General features: G+C 34.1%; 1 protein-coding gene across 1 annotated transcript; it reads left to right on the forward strand.

Moving 5' to 3' along the window:
• Positions 1-404: 404 nt before the first annotated feature.
• On the forward strand, positions 405-24,523 carry LOC124360538 (Bardet-Biedl syndrome 2 protein-like). Its single transcript, XM_046814249.1, is given in 15 exon segments — positions 405-762; positions 4,032-4,217; positions 4,869-5,057; positions 6,231-6,413; positions 7,111-7,333; positions 9,416-9,555; positions 12,860-12,898; positions 12,900-12,917; positions 13,690-13,875; positions 18,888-19,043; positions 20,098-20,176; positions 21,207-21,364; positions 22,573-22,739; positions 23,481-23,629; positions 24,296-24,523. Coding segments are annotated over 15 exon segments (2,091 nt in total). The 5' UTR covers positions 405-645; the 3' UTR covers positions 24,397-24,523.
• Positions 24,524-25,222: the final 699 nt, after the last annotated feature.

The following is a 25,222-nucleotide window of genomic DNA, read 5'->3' on the forward strand; positions in this document are numbered from 1 at the left end:
TACTAAGATAAGGTCATGGAGGGGTTAAGTTTTACCTCGCTAAGGTTGGGTAATTAATGTACGTTTATGGTGTATCGCAACCTAAAATAATTTAATATGTTTATAAACTAAAGTCGACAGATGGATATTAGTTTAGTAATATAAATATAGTATTAATAATTTGAAGTTGGCGCCACGTGTAAGGTAACGGAAATTAAGGCCCCAGTTTCCGATGAGCTGCGTTATATAACGCGATAGTGTGTTAAAATCGCATCTTTAGAATAACTTTTAACATTGAATTCGCATTTTATTATTCTTTATTTTACTCTATGCAATGTAGCCGTCGGATACCTGACAGAGTAGCAGCTGTTCAATTGACCGGTATTGGTAGGTTGCTATGGTAACCGAAGCGCCCAGAACCAAACTATTGAATCTGAAACACTTGTTTGATATAGAGGTTCTGAAGTCAGTAAGTCATAAAGTGTATAAGGACTCTTAAATAAGTGGAAGCACTAATTAAATGTTTGCTATAGTTACATAAGTCATTTTATATTTGTCATAAGGTGAAATGTACAATAATTATAATGTAAGATTGTTTTCATATTCAGCAATATATTTGACTTACTTAAATTAGTCATAAAATATCAATTGAAAAGTTGGAAATTCATGGCAGTACCTGTATTTACTTTACATTTAAAACACCACATATTACCTGGAAGAGTGACAATAGGAAAATATAATGGCTCAGAGTCTTGTTTAACTGCAGCTACCACTGGTGATAAGGTAAGTATCACAATATGTAACAAACATAAACTTATAGACAATAGATTCAATGGGACAGATTTTATATCAGTAAAAAAGCTACTGAATAAAAAAATACAATCATTCTATTATTTTCAAGGTTTCAATTCATCCTAACTCATATAGCCTATACCCAGAACACTAAGCACCTGAAGACAACATTCAATATGCTGTCTACTAGCCTAAGGTTAATACTGACCCTGTTATGTAGACAGCCTAAATTCCATACTAAATATATACTAATAATATTTTTATATATCTACATATAATATAATACATGACACAAACATAGATTTTAGAAATCTACAAATTTTCTAAGTATTGCCCATCAAAATTAAATCCATAACAAAACAGTTTCAAAATGTTCAAAACTTTTTGTTACAAAATGTTTTTATAGTCTACAAAACCTTTTTAATTTTACCATACATAGGGTTATAGCATGCTCCTAACCTATATGAAATGAAGGTTGGGTATGAGATAAGTAACAACTAATCTGTAAATACTACTTGACAGTATTTAAAATGTATAAAATTAGAAATGTATAAACTACATAAAGTAACCTATTGGCTCACACACAATCATTTCAATACTGAAATTGGTGATAACTGTATACTGTATTTCAATACTGATAACTGTATTGTATACAAAGCAATTCTGAGGCTAGAGCGGAAATTAATAGTAAAAAGAAAATAAAAAAGTATCATATGTGAAAAATTTAAATGTTCTATAATCATGTCTACATTTACTACACAAATTATAATAATATTAATAGGTCTATGATAAATATATTCTATTTTAATATGAAAATGTGATTATGAATCTAATAAATTATTTTATTATGTTTTCAATTAAAGAATTTAATTTAATGATAATAGCCTATTTTATATCATTAGTATTGTTAGAACCATCTTATGATAATCTGACTGTTTTGTAGGTATCATAGGTAATCTTTTTTTGTTTGATCGCTTGAATAGAAATGTTGAAAACGTCTTTGTATGGTTCAAATATAACCATAACATACACTACCATATGTATTATATAGTTTTACATAGTTAATATTATCAATAGTGATAATAGTGAGGTGTTTTGATACATCTGTTGAGACGAGCTGAAGTGCACCATTATATAGATAGACCATTGTATAGATCCATACACATCATATAACATACAAGAAAGGTAATATTATTTAGAAACTAAAATTTTTTCTTTAACTGCCTTTCTTATAAACCAGTTTTTTAGTAAAATAAATGTTATTTAAATCAACAAAATTATCATAAAATATTACAAATATGCTCACTGAAAGAATTCTTGTCAATCAAAGTACGCCAACTACCTGATTTATAAGAATTGGATTTTGGTAGTACAAATTTCCTTTGGTAGTGAAAAACCTTAATAAAGAGTTTTGCTCAGAAAAAAAACTTTATAGTTGAGACATTTTGTTTTTAAGTAAGTCTTATACAAAGTGCTATAAAAATGATTTTATACAAACCCAATGTGTTATTACTGCACATGTATTATTATATTAATACACTGTATATTTGTTGAACATAATATTAATTCTGCATCTTATTTAGATTAACATTTAGATTTTGTTTAACACACCCTTGATAGTTCTAGACATATTCAGATGCACATAATTACTTCTAGTCTAAGCATTGGTGAGTTGAGTTGTACAGCTTCTGGGTGTGATTTTGGATGATGGCTGGACTGGCGTGACAGCTGGTTAAATTGAAGAACTATTTAGAGGCATCTTGTCACTTATATCTCTTATACCACTTAAAGCTCAAAAACACTCACAAAAAGCATCTACCATTGTTCATGTGAGTCCCATGTCTTTTACCACATTTATCCTTTGGAGTGGCCTAAACTTCATATCTAAAAAAGGTTCTATTTATCTATTCATATAATTTTAATATAAAGTATATGAATCTCAAATATATGATACCTACTTAATTAGCCAAATATAAGGTAAACCAAGCAATAGCTGAGCTACTGGTGCCAAACCTTTCTTGATCAAAATATCCGTGTTAACACGATCAAAACGTCTTCCCAGCCTCGACTGCATCAATAACCGGCTATTAAAAGCATCAGTTAATTGCAGTTTTGTTGATTTGGATCTGCAGAAGCCATACGCCTCTCACCAGCACGAGTTATTTTCATCCAAGTACAGAGTGAGCTGGTCACATCCAGTTCACCCCATCAAACATTTTTAATGTGCGATAGATGCAGACAATCACACATCACCATTCTTTTTAAAATTAGGTTTTACCTTGGCCAGCTTGTAGGCATCTGGGAAAATGCAGCTACAAATGGACAAGTTCACCAACTCCATAAAGGATTTAGTCAATTCACTATGACAGAATCTGATGAGCTCTATGTACAATCCAATGATCACTATTGAAGTCTTCTTAGGTCTAAATTTCATTAGAAGTTTTTTTTTATTTTGCTGTATATTGGTTTCAAAATAATTTGATTTATTTCAAATTGTTTGCAGTTCGCTGATTTATACAGCTTTTTTATTTTCATAGATTGGGTCAGTAGCATTTATAACACTTTTTTTAATTTGGGTGGTATATTATGTTTGTCCTTTTGCAGAGTAATATTTATTATTTTATGATCAGATATTTATCTGAAATAGTTAAATATACTATAGGATTCCCTTTGTATCATGTCAGATTCATTAATTTTTTCATACCAGTTATTCATTTTTAGTCCTAACCTTATACTCCATAGCTGTACATAGTGTAATGTTGCTTATTTTATACGACTTATCCACTTACTTAACTAATATCTTAAAATAAATATTAATTTTATTACTAAGCCATTTAACTTTATGGTTGTTTAGAACATTTATTTTTTAAAGGAGTATGCTATATTATGGTGTGTTATGTTGAAGTTTAAGTAAAGGACTCATATTTTTGAAAACTTGTGTTTTACAAGACCATATGGTCGTGTTACATCATACTCAAATCATGTCTGTTGCCTTTATAATATATAACCTACTTGTTCAGGAACTAAATCCAACCTCTCGTGTTTTTGATTTTCATCCACAATTACATACTGAGACTTGAATTTCACTTACCACTTAAAGGGCTGACTGTTACAAGAATTTGAGTCTCTTAAATCACCTGTAAGTAGATGGAGGTTGATTTGTAAATAATAAGTATAAAGTATTTATAAACATTCTAAAAAGAATTTCTTGATTTTATTACATGATAATTTTGACACACTGCTATTACTTTGATTTACAGGTTATAATTCACAACCCATACAAAAAAGGAAACCAAGTGTCTTTATTAAATGTAAATCAAGGTATAAATGCTATTTGTGCTGGAAGATTAAATGAAGAAGATGATAAAGATGTGCTTTTGATTGGAACATCTAGCAATATTCTAGCATATCATGTTGAAAATAACAGCGATATATTCTTCAAAGAAGTAAGTTATCCAGGTACCATAAATGAACTAATAGAAAAGAAAATAATTTTTGGGAACTGTCATCCAAATGTATTGTTTATTAAAAGTAAAAAATGTTTTTAATTGGGACCATTTTAACCAGTTAAATGCTTGTAAAAGAAAGTCAGTTTTAATAGGACCCGTGTCAGGATCAATGCTTATGTGGTGCAATCAATTTTGGATTTCGACATTTGTTTGTAAAGTTATCTTAAAAAGCTATAATTTATCAAAAAAATTATTTCCAAATAAAAATTTACTGTACCACCTTAAACACAATAAATACCATTGAGTTTATCAAAGTATTATAATTTAGAATTATAAGAACTGTACCGTAAAGAAAACATCCATCATTAAAATCAAAATTAGGATGTGTGAAATAATATAATTATGTAAAGTAATAGATATCTGTCTAGAAAACAAGCAACCTGCAAATTGATTTACTATGAGCAACAACTTTTTAAAAACTCTTCATCTACTACATTTTGTTTCATGTGTATTATGTAGTAGTAGTTCATCAATAATTGGTGTAATCTATAATTTTGATAACATATGACAGGCAATGTAGTGAACAACCCATATTGACCACCACATAATTGTCAGTTGTTCTAAACATTGATCTTTTTCCTGTTTTAGGTTGCAGATGGAGTGAATGCAATCACAGTAGGACATTTAGGTTCCCTGGAGACACCCTTGGCAATAGTTGGAGGGAACTGTTCTATCCAGGGCTTTGATTGGCACGGTAATGACCCATTCTGGACAGTCACTGGTGATAACGTCAGATCTCTTGCCTTGGTAGACTTTGACCATGATGGGCAGAATGAGGTATGATAATATTATTGGGAGTTGACTGTTACTGTGAGAGTAACCAATAATTAAATTATGTCAAATTTATGTAACAAATCACATGCTACAGATATCAAACGAATGCTGCATCAAACATAATTAAAATTAGTAATGCTGTCTAGGTTGAAATTGTATTTTATCTATTCAACAATAAAAACACAAAATGCGCTTAGTATTTTTTTATTTATTTATCTAGTATTAGCATTAAAAATGTTTTTAGATAACAAATTAAAATAGATTTTTCATACTCACAAATTATTAATTATTTGTAAGATTAATTTATTTAAAAAAACAAGACAATTTTAAATACAAACACAACATATACTTGAAAATATTTGAAATGTTTTTAGTGAAGTTATCATAAATGTTTAAGTAAGAAGATTATATGCTACCTACATCAAAGTTATGGATGTAGTAGTAAAATAAAAATGCATAATAAAAGAGATGTAATTGAGATCCTAATCTCTTTGTACCTGTTCCATTTCTTCACTGACTAATGTGAGTGTCTTCAAACATTTAATTAATGGAAAAGACAATGGGATATGAAGTAAACAGTATTGTTGTAATAAGCTCAGTTAGTTGCTATCCAAGGCCAGGACATATGTCCTAATGGGTTATTGTTATCAATATATACCTACACATAACGTAGCTATGGCAGGAAGGGTTGAATCAATACAATAGGTATACATATACCTGTTTACATGTTCCGTATTGGATGGTGAGTATGGATGAAGGATGATTGTAGTGAGTGACTGAGATGAAACCTTATTTGCTGAGATGGCTGACTGCTTCTTAGTAAAATGAGAGGATGCATTATTATATTAAAATTTAATATTTGTGTTTTTTTCCCATTACTATAATATGCTGCTGGAATTTAACGCTGAATAGTCAGGAATATCTATCTCGATATACAAAGATTTGGATATCATGGAGCTCATGAAAAGGTTTTAATGTACTTAAACACTGTGTTGCTGGAGTAATTCCTATATCTCAGTCCTGTCCTTCTTCAATAGAATTTATTTTGATTTTCAAATCAAATTAAATTTAGTTTTATGAGTTATACATGGCTTGATTATAAACGTATAATTTAAGTCACTTAATAAATTGTAACATTTTTAACATTAATTAAATTGCATCTACTGTGTTCTTTAGCTCGTTGTTGGGTCAGATGACTATGAACTTCGTATCTTTAAGGAAGATGCAATTATTGCAGAAATGACTGAAACAGAAGCTATCACAGCTCTTATAGGATTCCAAAACCATAAATTTGGCTATGCCTTGGCTAATGGAACAGTCGGTGTCTATGATAAATTACAGCGTGCTTGGAGAGTCAAAGTAAGTAAATGGTTTATTCACTGACATATCCTCATTGTTTGCTTTAAGACTTGCTAATGGAACTTATTTTATTACAGATTATGGTTATGTGGCTTTCAAGTTTTATAGTATCCTCTACCATATTGAAATGTGGTTACATTGTTTGCTCTTTTTTTATTTAAATGGATATGAACAATCCAACATGTATTGTATTTTATTATTTGTTTTTTATGCTGTGGTAGAATCACACTCATTAAGTATTTCTATATGTGTTTATTGCTTTGTTTGTAAAGTTAACAAGAAAAAGAATGTTCATTTTCCAGATTTTAATTCTTGTCTTTAAGTTATTTCTAATTAAAGAGGCATGCAATCATATTTTGACATTCATTAATTTTAGGCACTCACTAAAAGTCACTTTTTTGACTAGAGTAATTCATTTTAAGATTACCTCTTTTCCTTGTTAGAGAATATACAAATTAATGTTTTATATTTATTAACCGGATTTACAACAGTGTCATTTTTAAGAAATCTATTGTTCTGTTTTGATATGAGAACAAGTTCATAAAAAACTTTAGTAAAAACTATTTTCTATATTTCATTTTTTTTATTTGAAAGCCTTAATTAACCCCAATTGTGTAAAGAAAGGAATTGGTTTTTATGCCACTAAGTGAATTGAGATTACAATGCTCTAGAAATAACTTAATTTGGACGGAATCAGTCGAAGAATGGTGCAGAGAACCTGGCATGCTATGATTTGGATGGGGATGGAGTGGAGGAGTTGATCACGGGTTGGTCCAGCGGCAAGGTGGATGCCCGCAACAGTCGGACTGGGGAAGTGGTGTTTCGAGATGTTCTGAATCAGCCAGTGGCAGGGATACTAACTGGTGATTACACTCAGTCGGGCCGCACCCAGATACTAGCTTGCTCTCAAGGCGGAGAAGGTACTCAACTATGTAACTGCACTCTGTGTTTACATGCACAGTAGTAGTTGATGGCATGTTATGACTGGGGAGGTGATGTTTCGAGATGTTCTGAATCAGCCAGTGGCAGGGATACTAACTGGCGATTACACTCAGTCGGGCCGCACCCAGATACTAGCTTGCTCTCAAGGCGGAGAAGGTACTCAACTATGTAACTGCACTCTGTGTTTACATGCACAGTAGTAGTTGATGGCATGTTATGACTGGGGAGGTGATGTTTCGAGATGTTCTGAATCAGCCAGTGGCAGGGATACTAACTGGCGATTACACTCAGTCGGGCCGCACCCAGATACTGGCTTGCTCTCAAGGCGGAGAAGGTACTCAACTATGTAACTGCACTCTGTGTTTACATGCACAGTAGTAGTTGATGGCATGTTATGACTGGGGAGGTGATGTTTCGAGATGTTCTGAATCAGCCAGTGGCAGGGATACTAACTGGTGATTACACTCAGTCGGGCCGCACCCAGATACTGGCTTGCTCTCAAGGCGGAGAAGGTACTCAACTATGTAACTGCACTCTGTGTTTACATGCACAGTAGTAGTTGATGGCATGTTATGACTGGGGAGGTGATGTTTCGAGATGTTCTGAATCAGCCAGTGGCAGGGATACTAACTGGTGATTACACTCAGTCGGGCCGCACCCAGATACTGGCTTGCTCTCAAGGCGGAGAAGGTACTCAACTATGTAACTGCACTCTGTGTTTACATGCACAGTAGTAGTTGATGGCATGTTATGACTGGGGAGGTGATGTTTCGAGATGTTCTGAATCAGCCAGTGGCAGGGATACTAACTGGTTATTACACTCAGTCGGGCCGCACCCAGATACTGGCTTGCTCTCAAGGCGGAGAAGGTACTCAACTGTGTAACTGCACTCTGTGTTTACATGCACAGTAGTAGTTGATGGCATGTTATGACTGGGGAGGTGATGTTTCGAGATGTTCTGAATCAGCCAGTGGCAGGGATACTAACTGGTTATTACACTCAGTCGGGCCGCACCCAGATACTAGCTTGCTCTCAAGGCGGAGAAGGTACTCAACTATGTAACTGCACTCTGTGTTTACATGCACAGTAGTAGTTGATGGCATGTTATGACTGGGGAGGTGATGTTTCGAGATGTTCTGAATCAGCCAGTGGCAGGGATACTAACTGGTGATTACACTCAGTCGGGCCGCACCCAGATACTAGCTTGCTCTCAAGGCGGAGAAGGTACTCAACTATGTAACTGCACTCTGTGTTTACATGCACAGTAGTAGTTGATGGCATGTTATGACTGGGGAGGTGATGTTTCGAGATGTTCTGAATCAGCCAGTGGCAGGGATACTAACTGGTTATTACACTCAGTCGGGCCGCACCCAGATACTAGCTTGCTCTCAAGGCGGAGAAGGTACTCAACTATGTAACTGCACTCTGTGTTTACATGCACAGTAGTAGTTGATGGCATGTTATGACTGGGGAGGTGATGTTTCGAGATGTTCTGAATCAGCCAGTGTTGCAGGGTCCGCACTCCATCGTCCTCAAATTGTGTAACTATTTATATTTGTGCAGCTGTTTTTCCATGGTTAATAGCCCCAATTTAATTCAATCCATGCAACATTACTATTGACTGGTTGGACAACAGGTTGTACTACTCGTTGTCCACAGCTTATATCAGCCTAATATTGACTGAATTATGAATTAACCTTTTTTCTGAGTAATCTTACTACTGAATTTGAATAACAGGTTTAATGTAATATTGTATAGTATTTTTAAGAATTTTAATCAAGAATACTCAAGTTATACTTATCATTAACCGTTATAAAATTAAATATCTGTTATAAATAGTAAGACAAACAGGCGGGACACAAAGCATTTTCACACATTTGTTTAATTTTATTTCTTTCTTATTTTGGTGCTCTAAAACAAATTTATGAATGATTGGTTATGCATTGTGTGAAACTCTGTATACACAGCTACTGCAATTATGCAACTCTGTACAATATCATTGTGTTAAAGAAAACATTCAATATGAAGAGTGATTTAAAGGAAATACTGTTGTGTTGTAGTTCGTGGCTACGACCAGTCAAGCTTAAGCAAAGAAGGCTCTGTCCAATCAGATGCAGTGAGAGATCTGTTTTCTAAGAAACAGACTTTACTTCTAGAACTTAAAAACTACACTTCAGAAGGTGAACCGAGTGGAATACCTGTAAGTAGTAAACTACTAATTTATTTTAAAGTCAACATGGCAGATCATATCTCATAATGTTGAACCTCTTCTACATAATGTTGTATTATTTTATATAATTTAATATAGTTAAGGCCTACAACTAAGAAAGACATTTTTGTAAATCAATTGTTAATAAACCTGACAAGAAAGTGTTTTAGGCTTACAAAACATTAATTAACAAAAGATTGTACTCAGAAAGATTGTTGGTTATTGAGCTTATGCCAGGTTTCAATTATAATTTTGAAAAAGCCCAATCATATCTGAGCAGTGTTATCATGTTGCTTTCTCACTCAAAACAGAATCACCTTTAACCTACACTTGTGTTAATACTGACAAAAAGAAAGACGTTCATTTCTGAAACTGCTTTTAATAAGTTTTCATTCAGATATACTTTCATGTTTGGTTTACTTGAATATGATAAATCTCACTGTGCAGATAGGTGAAATATTGCCTTTGGAGTATTGGGAGAGTTACAACTGTTGGCACAGTATTAACTATGCACCTTTGACTTTACGAGAGAATAAACCTAAATTCATATTGTGTGATCAAAATATTTTGTAGTAAAGTTAGTTATGGGTGGCAATTTTAAATAGTGCTATCGTGATAAATTTTATATTTTGTTGAGTTATAATTCATTTGAATTTTTTTTAATGAACTCATTTTGATGATTAAATCTGAAATATCAAGCATCTTTAGTCAATGTCATAGTTTACTCAAAAGTTGCGTGTTCAATAGTTTTCTATAATATACTGTTTCTATCGTTTGTTGTTAGATAGTGCTCAAGCAGCAAAATATTTTTTGAGAAGTTTGGGAGGAAGAGTATTTCATCACTTATTGGTTGTCACAGATGAGCCTGTGATCTACTATCAGCTGAATATATTTCCACCAAAACCATAACAATAATGCTCTAACAAAATTTAAACAGTGGGAAAATATATTTTTTTTAAAACTGGTTTGGCCATCAGTATGGCTTCTAATTTTGTGGACCTTTTTCTCCTCACTGTTCTGCTCTCTCACTCCCAATTTTCTTAGCTCGCCATAATATTCAGTAGAGCTTCCTATTGCAGCACAACAAAAACTTATTTTTTTTTCTCTAAAACATTAGTTTCTTGCGATGAATTATGAGTATGAGAATTTTCAATGGCAAGGACAACACTAAATTTCTTTGTTTAGAATCAATTTGCAATTACCTATATGTTTATGACATTTAATGCAAGTATCTTAGTTTAGTTGTATTGAACATTAGCTGACTAACAGGTTAAAAAGATTACATATAAGTTCAGTAAAATCCAATTTTATTCACTAATTGTTAGAAAAAATCATTATTTTTGCCAGTATTGGCAGGACATTGGAGAAAAATTGAGGTTAAAAACTGAGTACTTGGCTGTCCATGCACAAGCATTACGCTCCCAGGCTGCCACACAAATATACTTGGATTCTAAACGTTTTAATGTATGTGAATACTTTTTTTCAGAATTAGAAATCATTTATTAGTCATATCCTTGAGAACAGGTAAAAAGTAAAAAGTAGTGTATTGTGTTATAATGGTGTAAGTGTTGTTTTTGTGATATTTAGTTTCTGGCATGATTTTTAGTCAGTCCACGATTGAGGGTCCCTCCTCCAGTTTTTGAATTCTTCCACTGTGTAGTAGGGACGGACGAGGAGCCAGCGTGAGATCATTTTCAGCGTCTTTCCTCTCTTCATTTCTTCAGGTAGGATGTTCCAGGAAATTAGAGCCTACATATGTGGGTTGCTTTTCAAACATTTTGCCAGTCGATGTATTGGCCAAGGTAAAGTTATGTGCTGTTCTTGTGTTGTGATTGTGAGTTTTCATTACCTCTTGTTTGGGTTTTGCCACACAGCAAAGAGTATTGTTTCCAGTACAATATAGGTCTATTACAGTGAGGATTTTTCTGTTCCTTGAAGGCCTCTCGGCAGGAGTCTCTGGGTCCCAGTCCAGTGAGGATGCGAACAGCTCTTTTCTGGAGCACTAGGACTCTCTGGAGGTTTGCCTTGGAGGTTTTCCTCCCCAAACCACAAGCCCATACCCTGATGTGCGACTCGAAAAAATGGCATAATAAGCAGTCTTCACCATGTCTTGATTTCAGACGTTAGTGAGTCTTCTCAGTTACATGTAGGGCAGAGCTAAGTTTGCTGCATAGGGTTTTTTTATATGGTCAGTCCATGTTAATTTGTTTGTCAATTGTGACCCCAAGGTACTTAACTTTTCCAATTTGTTCTAGGTCTGGTAGCACACATACCTCTTCTTTTGCTCTTCTAATGATTAGCTGCTGGCTCTTTTTTCATTTAATATTAGGTCATTTCTCTCACAGTATTGTTGTGCCATATTGACAGCAATGTATGACCCAACCTCAATGTGTGCAGGTGTTCTGTTTTTCAGTAAAAGCACTGTATCATCCGCATACATTAGTGTTGAGCAGAGATTTATTTAGGTAGTCTAGGAGGTCATTGACAAAGATGATGTAGAGAACAGGTCCCAGGACTGATCGCTGTGGGACTCCCTCTCTGTATGGGCAATGGTTATTGACTTGATTTTCTTCTTTACACTATCTGCAGTTTCTAGTTATTTCAAACTATTTGGTTCCTTCCTTGTAGGTAGGTTTTGAACATTTGGCAGTTAGGCCTCTGACTCCCAGTTATCCAGTTTACTTAGTACATCTCATGGTTGATACAATTTTTTAATAATAATGAAATAACTATATTTGTTAAAATTGCAATTAAAAGTTTGTTTCATTAAAATAAAAAAACAGGACAGTTTTTTAAAAGGGCTTTAACATAAAATGAATTGTGAGTTATCACTTTTGCGTATTGTTACTTGACAGCATATTGTTAAAAGCAAGGACATTTTCTTACAAATATGTAAACAATTAGTAACCATTACACACACACACACACACACACACAATGTAAAAAATGTTATGTGTGGTGTACACTATAATATTTAAAATGGTACACGTCATTAAAAGTTTAAAAAATAAGATTTTTTTACTCTTTTACCTCTTAAAATAAGAAATTTTACTTAACAGATCTCTAGGCTTCTTGTTATAAGAATTAAATTATGCCTAAAGGCTCTCTCTCTACCTATCCAATCTTTGACACTTTGGCCTAGCAGTCTTGAGAGACATCTTTAGTGCCTTTGAATCTTATGCTACTGGATTTCTGCAGACTGTAGATATGGGGTGTTGAGACAAAAGTCCCTGTTAATCATAGTTAGTTTGAAATTTAAATATTTACATAACTTAATGTTATGACTCTATTTCAGACGAACACTCAGTTGCTCACCGAGATCTCTGTCAGTACTCGGAACAAAAGATAATCCTGTAAGTAAATTTAGTTGGCCAAAAATGTAGATAATCAACGTGGACTATTATTAATTAATATTAATTTTCTTCTGTACACCTTAAGAGATTAGTAGTATGCAAGTGCATGTTGTTATGAAAATTGGAGGGGGTTTGTGTTATTAAATAACAACAAATAGAAAAACTCTTTGTCAAACAGTACTCCAGCAATCTTAACAGACAAAGAAGGATTTAGTCATTATTAACTTTTTTACTAATTGCCTATCTTTAGTCTTTACCATCTGTTTTTATTTTATTTTATTTTGTTATCGAGATAATGGTTTTTTTTTTTTTGTTAGATAATGTTTTCTGAAACAATAAAACAAGTGCATTTAATATAATTATTTAAATAAACTCCCCAATGATCTATAAACCGTTTTCATAATAAACAATAATTCCTATATTTAAGATTTTATATTAGTTAAATGTTAATAAAAGAAGTTGAGAAAATTAATATTTGTACATGATTCTTAACAATAAATAATATACAAAAACTATAATTAACTATATTAATTCATTTGTTTGTAGGGTTTTCATTCTATATTAATTATAGAAGTAATAATTTTTTATATGAGTGGAGTATAGTCCTATTATTCCCACATATTTTAACTGAAATTAAATGAGTGTATTTAAATTATGTACATATTTACTAGAGCAATTTTATATTTTATAAAGCAGTCAATTTTTATCTAAAGAGCTGTCACAGGTTTTAGAAAAATACTGTGAAATTTTAATTTGAATACTGAAATTGCAGGGAGGCCACATAGAGGTGCTCCTATCCACCAACAACCAGACTGTGATACGCACTGTGACTGTGTTTGCTGAGGGGATTTTTGAGGGCGAGACTTTGGTTATACACCCTCGCAGTGACCAAGTCACATCTACTTTAAGGGTTCCTTTGGTTCCTCCTAAGGACACATCCCTTGATATCCACATCAGAGTAAGTGAACAAGTTGTTACAGATTTATATATAAACCAATTATAATTTTGGTCCTTTTCCCCCAGATGATAAGTTTTCTTCAACATACAATTAAAAAACAATACAATTTAAATCTTGTATTTTGTTTATGTTTGTTTATGAATTTTTAGTCTTATAAGAAATCATAGGGAATTATGGATATTATTGTCACTTTATGGTTTTTTTTGCAAAAGGAGACATAGGGAGGAGGTAAAATGTTGGTAACCTAATAGTCACTGAGTGGAGAAAGAAGCTCATTTTTAATATGTCTCAAATAATCTTGTAAGTCCCAGATTTGATTCATGACTACAGTCTGAGGTTCTGAGGTAAGCTTTAATGCTCTGAAGAAAATGTCAGAATTATTTTTCAAGAACCATATTATGTTATAGTGACTGGTAGAGAAGACTCCAGTTTTACCAACCAAGATGAGATAACTCTTAAAAAAGTAATTAAAAAGGTCTATACTCTACCATGATTTTTATTTTACATAAGTCTAATTCCATGGATTAAACAATTTATATTTTATACGTGCTGTGAAATATATACATATAAATTGACTATGGCAGACACCTTACAGCGCAGAAGCACATTGAGAGTATTCAGTCCTCATTCAGTAAAGACCAGCAGTAAAGGTGTTAACCCTTTTGCACCAGGCAATTTGATTACATGTTTCCATACTGCCAAGCCTTTCCCTGGATACTTCTTCAAATTACCATCTCTGTTTTAATCATTTTGCAGAGTTTTTCATTCAGGTTTAAATTGGTATTTATGATTATAGACAGTTATAATTTGCTTTGTTTTTCTAAAGAAAACTATTATTAGAAACTGTATTAAAAAGTACTACATTATAGGTATATGTTTCTTTTGAGCTTCGTCGTCATTGACTTTCTTTGGATCTCTTCAGACGAACATGACTCCAGATTCCAGGAGTCAAGTCTGAGATAGTGTCAGATACCATATGCTGCAATAAAAGGAAGGTGAACTGGAGCTAAACTCAAAATTCAATTGAATCAACCCTTCCTACCGTAGCTCCATTATGTATAGAAAACTCGGTTGCTCCACCGTACTTAGAGATTGTGTATATCACATCGTAGTGCACTCTATTGTGTACCTGATGAGACAATATGGCTACCACTTCACCTATTTATAGGTGTCTCTGATGTCAAAATGGTGAAAATGTTTTATTTTGAGGTTCATCATCAACTTTCTTTGGATCTCTTCAGATGAATATTTACTCCAGATTCCAGGAGTCAAGTCTGAGACAGTGTCAGATTCCAGACGCTGCAATAAAAGGAAGGTGAGCTAGAGCTAAACTCAAAATTCAACCCATAAAGTAATGTAACAGTTTATACTGTATTAGTGGAATAATTTTTAACTGAGAATAAAAGTATATACCATACTATATACAGTAACTAATTGATGAAAGACCGAAAAGTCTGGATATGCTTGACGTTATTGCCTAATATCAGAATCATGCAGATGGTCAGTGGTGTAGTGCCGAATTTAGCTGTGCTGGAGCGACCATGGTGTAAGTATAATAGGTGTGCTACCGCGCAGATTCCCCCCGCCCCCCTCACACAGGTCGGACAAGTGTCGTTAGCTTGGCGTTCCGACGGCGGCGTTACATTTGCAGACTTCCACTTAAACTGTCGTTTTACCCACTTAAACTAGAGCGATTGTAATAAATGTTATATATTCTGGTTCATTATTAAATATACATTATAACAGTAGTTATTTCATGGTGAAAACTGTAATATAAATATATTATACTTACACCATGGGAGCGGCGAGTTGCTGGGTATAGCAATACAAATCTTTTTGATTATTAATAAAGGACATTTTATTTCGTAAACTAGGCTAACACAATTTGTAATGACAAACAGATAAGCTATGATTTTAGACATACTTTGAAAAATTACTGTGCTGTCGTGCTAATACATTATTGTAGCCTGAAAAAGAATACCGTAAAAATGCATTGTAAAAACTATTAAATATTGTAAAAGTAATATTTTTACATATTTTCAACGGTAACACGAACATGAATATTGTGCGATAACCTCTAAAGTATGTCCCAAAATTCCTCTCCTTTTCCATTCCCATTTCATTTCTTTGGAGGTTCTGCTATTCTTGTTTGGGTGTCGGCTGCTGAACAATGTCTTCTTAGCCATGTCATGACAGGGGTCAGGCTTCCATCTGCGGAGCAGGGGACCTTGGAGTTTTAAAAACGGTAGGGCTGAGACATGACTTACTGTCAATGAGTTCCTTAATGGTGTGAGTATGTTATTCATACTGCTGAACCCTCTTTCACAGTCAACGGAACTACGGGGTATTATTTTAGTGCAGTTTATAAGCTCTTGCAGTCCATCAGGTACCCGCCTGCTGTTGTCCAAGTAATCCCTGTAAGCAGTCACAGCTCTGTTGATGTTCAACTTGAAGCGTTTGCATAGCTGCTCCACTTGAGTTTGGCCAAACCCAGGTTGAATATTAGTAGGCCAGTATTCGGGTTCCAAAACTTTTAGTTGCTCTACAAACTCCTCGTTCTTGACAATTTCTTCGCCTAAGCTAGCGGTAAACATTCTCTTTTTCAAGTTGCTGATTACACTAGAAATCAACTGCTCACCATTAAACGATACGATTTTAGGGTTTTCATTTAACTTTACAGAAGCAAAACAGCCTTCCCTCATGGCGACTTGTGCCTCCAGAACTCTTGTCCATTGTTTTCTTTTCAAAGATTCCAGATATCTGATTGATCTATGAATCAGTTTGTCTGCAAATACAAGGGACGTGCTTCTGTTTTCCAGACTTTCAGACAACAAAGCCAATTCAGCAAGAATGTCATACATAAATGCTAAGTTTAACAAAAACTTATGGGAAGTCAGCTTCTTCAATAAACCATTATATTTGCATCTATCACTGGATGTTCTCTCAGGATCATCCATTGCTTTAGAGAAGTGGCTGGCTAAGGCTTGATAACCAAACCACACGGCTGAAACAGTATGAAAACTGCTTGCTACCCACCTCGTGCTTAAAATTCTGCCGACTTTATTCATTTGAATATCGAGCTCCTGTGCACATTCTTTTAACTCTCGCTTATTCTTTGGAGATGTGCTGTACAATGAATAAAGTTTATCCATGAATTACTGGAAATGGTTAACCCCGGCTACTTCACTTATGGCATCTCCAATAGACAGTTCCAGTCTGTGATTTATACATTGCCATATGATAATATTAGGGTAAACAGATAAAAATCTCCTTGCTACACCTGAGTGCTTTCCCAACATGGCATTCGCCCCGTCGCTTGTAAAGGAAACCAAGTTTTTTTTTAAATACTCGCCATTAAAACCATATCCTTTAAGGCACTGGTGAACACTGTTTAAAACTGTCTCAGCTTTTTGATCAGAAAGCTCGACTAAGTCCAAAAATAAAGTACTTGGTGGTTTATCCTTGCTAAATTCACATTTTAAATATACAATGAGGACGGATTTAGAACTAATGGTTGTGGATTCATCATTGATTATTGACAGTTTTCCAGAAATTTCCTTTACTTGTTTCAAAATGCGCATTTTCATTTCCTTTGAAATATGATCTATTATTTCGACCACGCTATACCTTGAATGAAGGCCTACGCCGACAACTAACCCATTTAGTTTTTGTAGCTCAAGCAATCCGAAATGGTCGCTGTACAGACAGGACGGTCGTTTTGAGCAATAAAATATGCCGATCTAAACACAGCCTTAGTTGAATCGAGCTGAGATTGATTCATTTGATCAATTACTTGTGGCATCGAACGTTTGGTTGATTTTTCAATAATTGTTTGAGCAATTTTGTGAGCTTTCGACTGTTTATGTTCAATAATCTTTTTCCTCAAAGATTTGAGTTGATTTGTTCTATTTGAGCCATAAAAACAAACTTTGTCTGAACGCCACTCATAAGAAAGCGAAACATGTTCTTTTTTGTAGGCTCCCAAATTACTGATTTCAAAACACATTTTACAACCTAATTTACCTTCCTTTGAGTCTATCAAGGAAAAGCTGCCTTCTCTCTCTCCCACATATCTTCTGTCCAAATTTCAGGCCACTTTGTTCTGTGTGGGGAGGGGGGTCATCTGCTCGAACTTTCTTTTCATTAGGCTCAGGCTCAGCGAGGTTACTTATTTTAATTATAGCTTTTGGATTTGATGTTCCAGGAACTGGATTTGAGTCAGTCATATATTATTAGGGGCACTAAAAATGACTTTATATATTTTTGTTTAGATTTTGATTCCATCACAAAATTCACAAACTAATAATTAAAAAATTAGTAATAGGCTTTCACAAATGTATTATAGAGGACTCAACTCAAACAAAACTAACAGTATATACGGTACGCTGTTTGAACTCAACCACTACGACTAAGACTTTCGACTATAACAGCTTAATACAAGCACTCACAACAACATAGAGACCGGGAACGCGAATAACAAGTCTCGACCTGTCTGTGTAAGTATAAACTTCCTGCAGTTAGTATGAGATGGACGGGCGGGGTGGTGTGGCACACCTGTCATGGGAGGGGGAGAGGGAGAGTGAGAGACCATCCTGATTTTTATGAAGGCACTAGTTGCGAGTTACAAGAGTTGTCTATTGCACAGCGCTTACAATAGACAATTACCTTGATACCACTCAACGGACATATAAGTGATGCGGGTTTGTTCTGGCCTTTTTATTATCCAGCGACTCGTCACCCGCCTACCACTTTTTACAGGAACTCTAGATGCTATGCCAGAGCGACGCTCCGCTTCTTAAAGCTGTGCCGGAGCGCCGCTCCGGACCGCTCCGGCCCCACTACACCACTGTAGATGGTTGAACTCTAGGTCAGCTATTCTGGAAAGTTGATCATGTCAATGTCGGATATGAGGGGTTCTATTTGATCAAACTTATGTCAAATCCCTAATTGAATTAAACATTGTCACCATTTATAATTATAAACACAACTTAATTCTATGTTTTTTTTTTCAGGTTTTTGTAGGTTCCTCATGGTCCAGTGAACAATTTCACGTATTTGAGTTAACTCGACAACTGCCTTGCTTCTCCATGTATACACTATTCAAGGGCACACCTCCAACCAATCCCTCCAGCTTTGTCAGCTTTAAACTTAATGAAAGAATCCAAAGAGTAAGTTGTAATCTTTTCATTAAAATTACAGCAGAATATTATGGTTTAAAAAATACATTGGCTCTTAGAGGGTTAAATTTGGAATAAATTAAATTGAAAATAGTAAACATTATGTAGTTAAATAGTTGGTGATTAATATGAGGCACACTGTTTAAATGCTGTATGGATGAATCAGAAATGATTCTTCATATATCTTTCAAATCAACAGTAATTTTAGTTACTTACTAGCACTTTAATCACGACAGACCAAACATTTAGCATCCAAATGTGAAGAAAATCACTAACATTACAAACACCCCTAATTCAGATATAAAATTAAATCACAATGAGAAACCTGTATTTTTGGAGTATTGTAATACATGTTTTAGCAAGTTTTAGTAAATAAATTATTTTTAATTATCATTTTAAAAAGTGAATTAAATTATTACATTTTTAACAGGAAATTAAACCCATATGTTCAAGTATTATGCAGTAACATTCAATAAGTAGGTACCGTAATTTATTTCAAACAACTAGAGTTAATTATTGTGTTACACAGACTGTTATATGCTACAAGTTTATTTAAGAGAATAGAATCAACTGGAATCATCTCTTGTACTGTGATCATACATTTTGTACAATTTGTGGAGAAAAGGAAGGGAAAGGGGAGGACTACTGGACCGTTTTCATACCTCGTAAGTTAACATGGCTTGTATCTTGACTGTCATGTATTTCAGTGTACATCATGTAAAAACACTGCTAACGTGATTAAAATCTTTATACGTTACAGCCTCACTTTTAAAGCGAATATCTTTAGTAACAAAAACTGGGGAACCTGTAATTAACATCCATTTATAAAGGTGAGTGTTGGAGGCGGAACTGTATTTAAATTGGCTTAATATATACAACTAAACAACCAATGTGAACAATCAGTGAAGAATATGGCTTCTTCATCTTTTGATAATACTTTGCAAGTTTTCAAGTATTTTTGTATTATTGAATTCTGTTATGAGTTTGATTTGGTTTTGTATCATAATTGTATTTTGCTATGGCTACAGCTGTGTTGTATGTGCAGGTAGAAATGTGGTTGAATCAGAACTTTCTACTTACCCAAGAGGTATGGAGTAGTGACAGAGACAGTGAGTGGAGTACCTGTCTCAGTTGTCTGCGTGATGACACCTTACTACAGCTGTGTTGTATGTGCAGGTAGAAATGTGGTTGAATCAGAACTTTCTACTTACCCAAGAGGTATGGAGTAGTGACAGAGACAGTGTGTGGAGTACCTGTCTCAGTTGTCTGCGTGATGACACCTTACTACAGCTGTGTTGTATGTGCAGGTAGAAATGTGGTTGAATCAAAACTTTCTACTTACCCAAGAGGTATGGAGTAGTGACAGAGACAGTGAGTGGAGTACCTGTCTCAGTTGTCTGCGTGATGACACCTTACTACAGCTGTGTTGTATGTGCAGGTAGAAATGTGGTTGAATCAAAACTTTCTACTTACCCAAGAGGTATGGAGTAGTGACAGAGACAGTGAGTGGAGTACCTGTCTCAGTTGTCTGCATGATGACACCTTACTACAGCTGTGTTGTATGTGCAGGTAGAAATGTGGTTGAATCAGAACTTTCTACTTACCCAAGAGGTATGGAGTAGTGACAGAGACAGTGAGTGGAGTACCTGTCTCAGTTGTCTGCGTGATGACACCTTACTACAGCTGTGTTGTATGTGCAGGTAGAAATGTGGTTGAATCAGAACTTTCTACTTACCCAAGAGGTATGGAGTAGTGACAGAGACAGTGAGTGGAGTACCTGTCTCAGTTGTCTGCGTGATGACACCTTACTACAGCTGTGTTGTATGTGCAGGTAGAAATGTGGTTGAATCAGAACTTTCTACTTACCCAAGAGGTATGGAGTAGTGACAGAGACAGTGAGTGGAGTACCTGTCTCAGTTGTCTGCGTGATGACACCTTACTACAGCTGTGTTGTATGTGCAGGTAGAAATGTGGTTGAATCAGAACTTTCTTCTTACCCAAGAGGTATGGAGTAGTGACAGAGACAGTGAGTGGAGTACCTGTCTCAGTTGTCTGCGTGATGACACCTTACTACAGCTGTGTTGTATGTGCAGGTAGAAATGTGGTTGAATCAGAACTTTCTACTTACCCAAGAGGTATGGAGTAGTGACAGAGACAGTGAGTGGAGTACCTGTCTCAGTTGTTTGCGCGATGACACCTTACTACAGCTGAACTATAAGAGTGGCACTTTACAAGTGGCAACTCCTAACATGGGGCTGGCAGCAGACATTGTACAATCACTTGCTGCCTATCTCAACTTGGACAATCTAAAGGTCACTATCATTACATACAATTAAAAGTTTTAATTCTATTAATTCTGGAGCCGAGAGTCAATTTGCATTTTATAAACACATGTTCAGGTTTTCTTATAAATCGATAGAGGAATTTCTTCTGAGAAAGAAATTGATTGTCAGCCGCACTAGTTTTGGTGCAGGTTGAAATGGGAGGGTATAAAAAGCCAGAAATATGGATGTTCTTAGATGACACACACTCAAAACCCACTATCATATACATAAATAAATTTTAAATCAGCATCAGCTAACCATATACAGACTGACTATTTAGCTCAGAGTGATGACTATCTGGTTGTGTGATGGTGATACAATAACTATTTGACTTGATATAACAGGCTTAAACTTGTAGTATAGTGCTGTTATTCAGCTAATTATGAGTTAGATGTGATTTTTAACTGTGGTACTTGGACATTGCTTGGACATAAATATGTCATTGCAGGGTTGTTAATGTAAATTATCAGAGAACCTTTGTACTGCCTTGACTGATGAGTTTGTTAATGTCTAGAACCCAACATGAGAATTTAGAGCCAGGATTACCATTTGTTTAGTACAATTAGATCAATATAATTTGTTGTTTGTTTATTTACTTCACCAGCAAAATGTACTGAACCAAGTAGAGAAAATGAATTAGGAGGAGAAAGAAATTATGGAAAGGAAAGAGAAAGAGGAGAATAGCATTAGAACTCACACACTAATTCTTTTTTATTCATTAAACTACCACTATTCCTCTGTTTCGGATAATTACGATTTTGAATAAAGGTGTAAAACTTGCTTCTGGTTGGTATTAATAAGTTGCATGTACAGGGAGAGAGTGTTTGCTACATGTAGCCTTAGAATGTAATCTATATCTAATGAAAAGGAAACTAGTAGTTGTAGACTAAGTGTAGACATCACTTAGTCTAACTTTGTTATGTAGAAAAGTTTATAAAGTAATATACGTTTATTTATTAAAACATACAGTTATTCCAGCTCGTGCACAGAAAAATCGTTACAGCATTCAGTGTTTCATATCTTATTTTGTATTATAATTGAGATAAAAAGATATATATATGTCCATTTTTGGTCTATTTTAAAATTGTACTGTGCTATCACAGTTAACTTGTTTTACGGTTGATCTCCATCTTGTGGTTGACATTGTCTGAAACATTGCTTGTAACATAAAACAATATATAAAATGTTTATTTCAGACAGTTGCAGAGTTCCCAGCAGTATTTTCAAAGATCTCCGATTGCCTCGGTCAGGTAGCAGATTTACAGCAGAATGCTACTAAAATGGCTGCCAATGTTGCGGACTCGTCCAACATTATTCGTAGCTTGATTGTTCAAGCAGAAGACCTTCGTCTTTTACAGCAAATGTAAGAAAATATATTGATTTGAGATTTTATTTTATCTCAACTTTGTAATGAATTTACATGATAAAAATACAGTATTTATCATGATGTTATATCACTAAAATATGGCAAGCTCAATTATTTCTAAGATCTCAATTTGCTTGAGTCTTTTTAAATACAGCAAAATAATATGTTGTGTTTTGCATTGGTAAATATAAATTTTATAATTAGATACAACTTCATATATTAAAGAGGCCTTCTGTATGAAGCGTAAAATAGCATTTGCTTTGTACTGGTCCAATTCTTAATTTGTGTTACAACTCCTTCATAGTTAGTGGTGATGGTAATGTTAGGTATAGTAAAAGTTCCTTATTTAACCATTTGGGTATATTTACTTGGCAATATCACTATGTAATTTTACAACCAATTAGTTTTCAACAAAACTTATTAATTTTCCATAAAATGGAACAATCACCTTCCCTGTACTAAATAGTGAGGGTGGGGCACTGGGCCACAGTGATACCATGACATGTCTGTGTGCCACGTGGGCAGTCAATGTCAAACTAACTTAACATCATTAAATTCCTGAGAGCATTTCTAAAGGGATTCTAAGGTAGAATTCAGTAATTTAAGGATTGTTGATCAAAGCTCAGTGAATTAAATATTTAATTTATGAATACACTACTACTTTATGGTACCTGTATTATACCATTGCACCATTTTTGTATAGGATGCTTTGATAGATGTGTGTAAACTTTATTCCAGGAAGGATATGCGAGAGTGCTACAACGAACTGCAGCAGATCAATGAAGAGTTGGTCAACACGTACGCTGTGAGAGTAGCCAACCATGAGCTACTACTGGAGGCTCTACGTAGTATCAATGTTATTATACAGCAGGCAGCCAGGCTCAGAGGTATAGAGCATTATGTAAAACAGTTAATGATACAAAAAAATAACCATGTTATAAAGGCAAGAAATTAGCAAAAACTCATAGACTTATGTACTGTCTCACTTAGTTTACATAAGTTTTCTCCTTTGTACAATCAACAGTTCTTTATGTCAAGTACCTAATAAAAATTAATTGATGAATAACAATTTACTATATAAAACAAAATTGATCAAAGGATAAGGAAAGTAACTCATAAAAATACAGCACAAGCCACTGGTACTAATAATGTATACCAATAATGAATGAGGCTTTTCTACAGAACTGATTTTTAAAGCAATACAAGGATAGGTTATTTTATAGCATTGTACTTTTGTAAAACAAATATAGAGTAAAAATAACAAAGTTAAATGAAATCCTTAATTTTGAAAGGCCTTGCATAAAATACAAAAGTAATTGAATGCATTAAATGTAGTTTCAAATCAGACCTATATGTTTTATCGTTTTATTAATCTGGACAATTTTTATAACTCTTATCTTCCCATAATAGGCCTAACACCTGTAAGGAAAATACTTTACATAGATTCTTGTTTATAGTTTATTTACTAAACTCTATAAATCTGATATTTTACTTTACCTAGTCTAAATGTGTTAGAGTTTAGTATAAAATTTAATGGTGTGTGTTTGTTACAGTTGGGAAACGCAAGTCTGATGTGATAACACATTGTAGGGCAGCTATGGCCAGCAATAACATCAGTGCCCTCATCAAAGTGATTAAGACTGGAGAACCCTAACAAATCATTGTTATTATTATTGTTATTGTACAAATAACTCTAGTTTATAAACTTCATCCTTGTTTTCCAAGGGTCATAAGTCATATAACATTTGTCACACTATGATAATTAAATTGGGTTTACTTTACATGTTGAATTTTTTTAACCAACATTAAAGTTTTTGTTTGTTTAGGTCTATTATTGTTCGAAATCAACATTAACAGTAAAAAAGCCAATACATTACTCTAATAAAACTTAACAGTTGCTTACATTTCTTACTCATATTTCTCTGAAAATGTATCAAAAATATATTTAATGAAACTAAAATAGATAATTAAATAAAACATAAAAAATAATGTACAACTTTAATAGGACATTAAAAATTGAAAAATGTTTTAAATATAAAATTGGTACATATTTTGATTAAAAAATGTTCAAATGGAGATGGTATCAGAAATACTTATTGATTGAATAAATCTGTTCTTTAACTAGTGGAGATGTTTTAATGCGTACCATAGCACCATTATGAGTCCTTACCTTCATTAGCTTTCCACACACAAATACTATATATTATAATCTAGGCTCATTTTACTGAATAGGCATGTCATTGCATTACTGCCGACCAGTGGTTAATTTCAGTGGGAACGCAAGGGAACGGCGTTCCCTTACCTCCCAAGAGTGCCGGAACGCAAGGGAACGCTTTTAAAACTACGAGTACAAGTTTTAGTTAAAAAAAAATTGTAGGTAGGATCAATATTATGCTATGCTTTGTTTGCGAGTGACTCGTAAGCAGATAGTAAGCGCCCGTACAAGCAGTTGTGAGCTGTGCTGTGATGAGTCTTGTTTC

This window comes from Homalodisca vitripennis, chromosome 4 (assembly GCF_021130785.1).
Source record: "Homalodisca vitripennis isolate AUS2020 chromosome 4, UT_GWSS_2.1, whole genome shotgun sequence".
Taxonomy (NCBI): Eukaryota; Metazoa; Arthropoda; class Insecta; order Hemiptera; family Cicadellidae; genus Homalodisca; species Homalodisca vitripennis.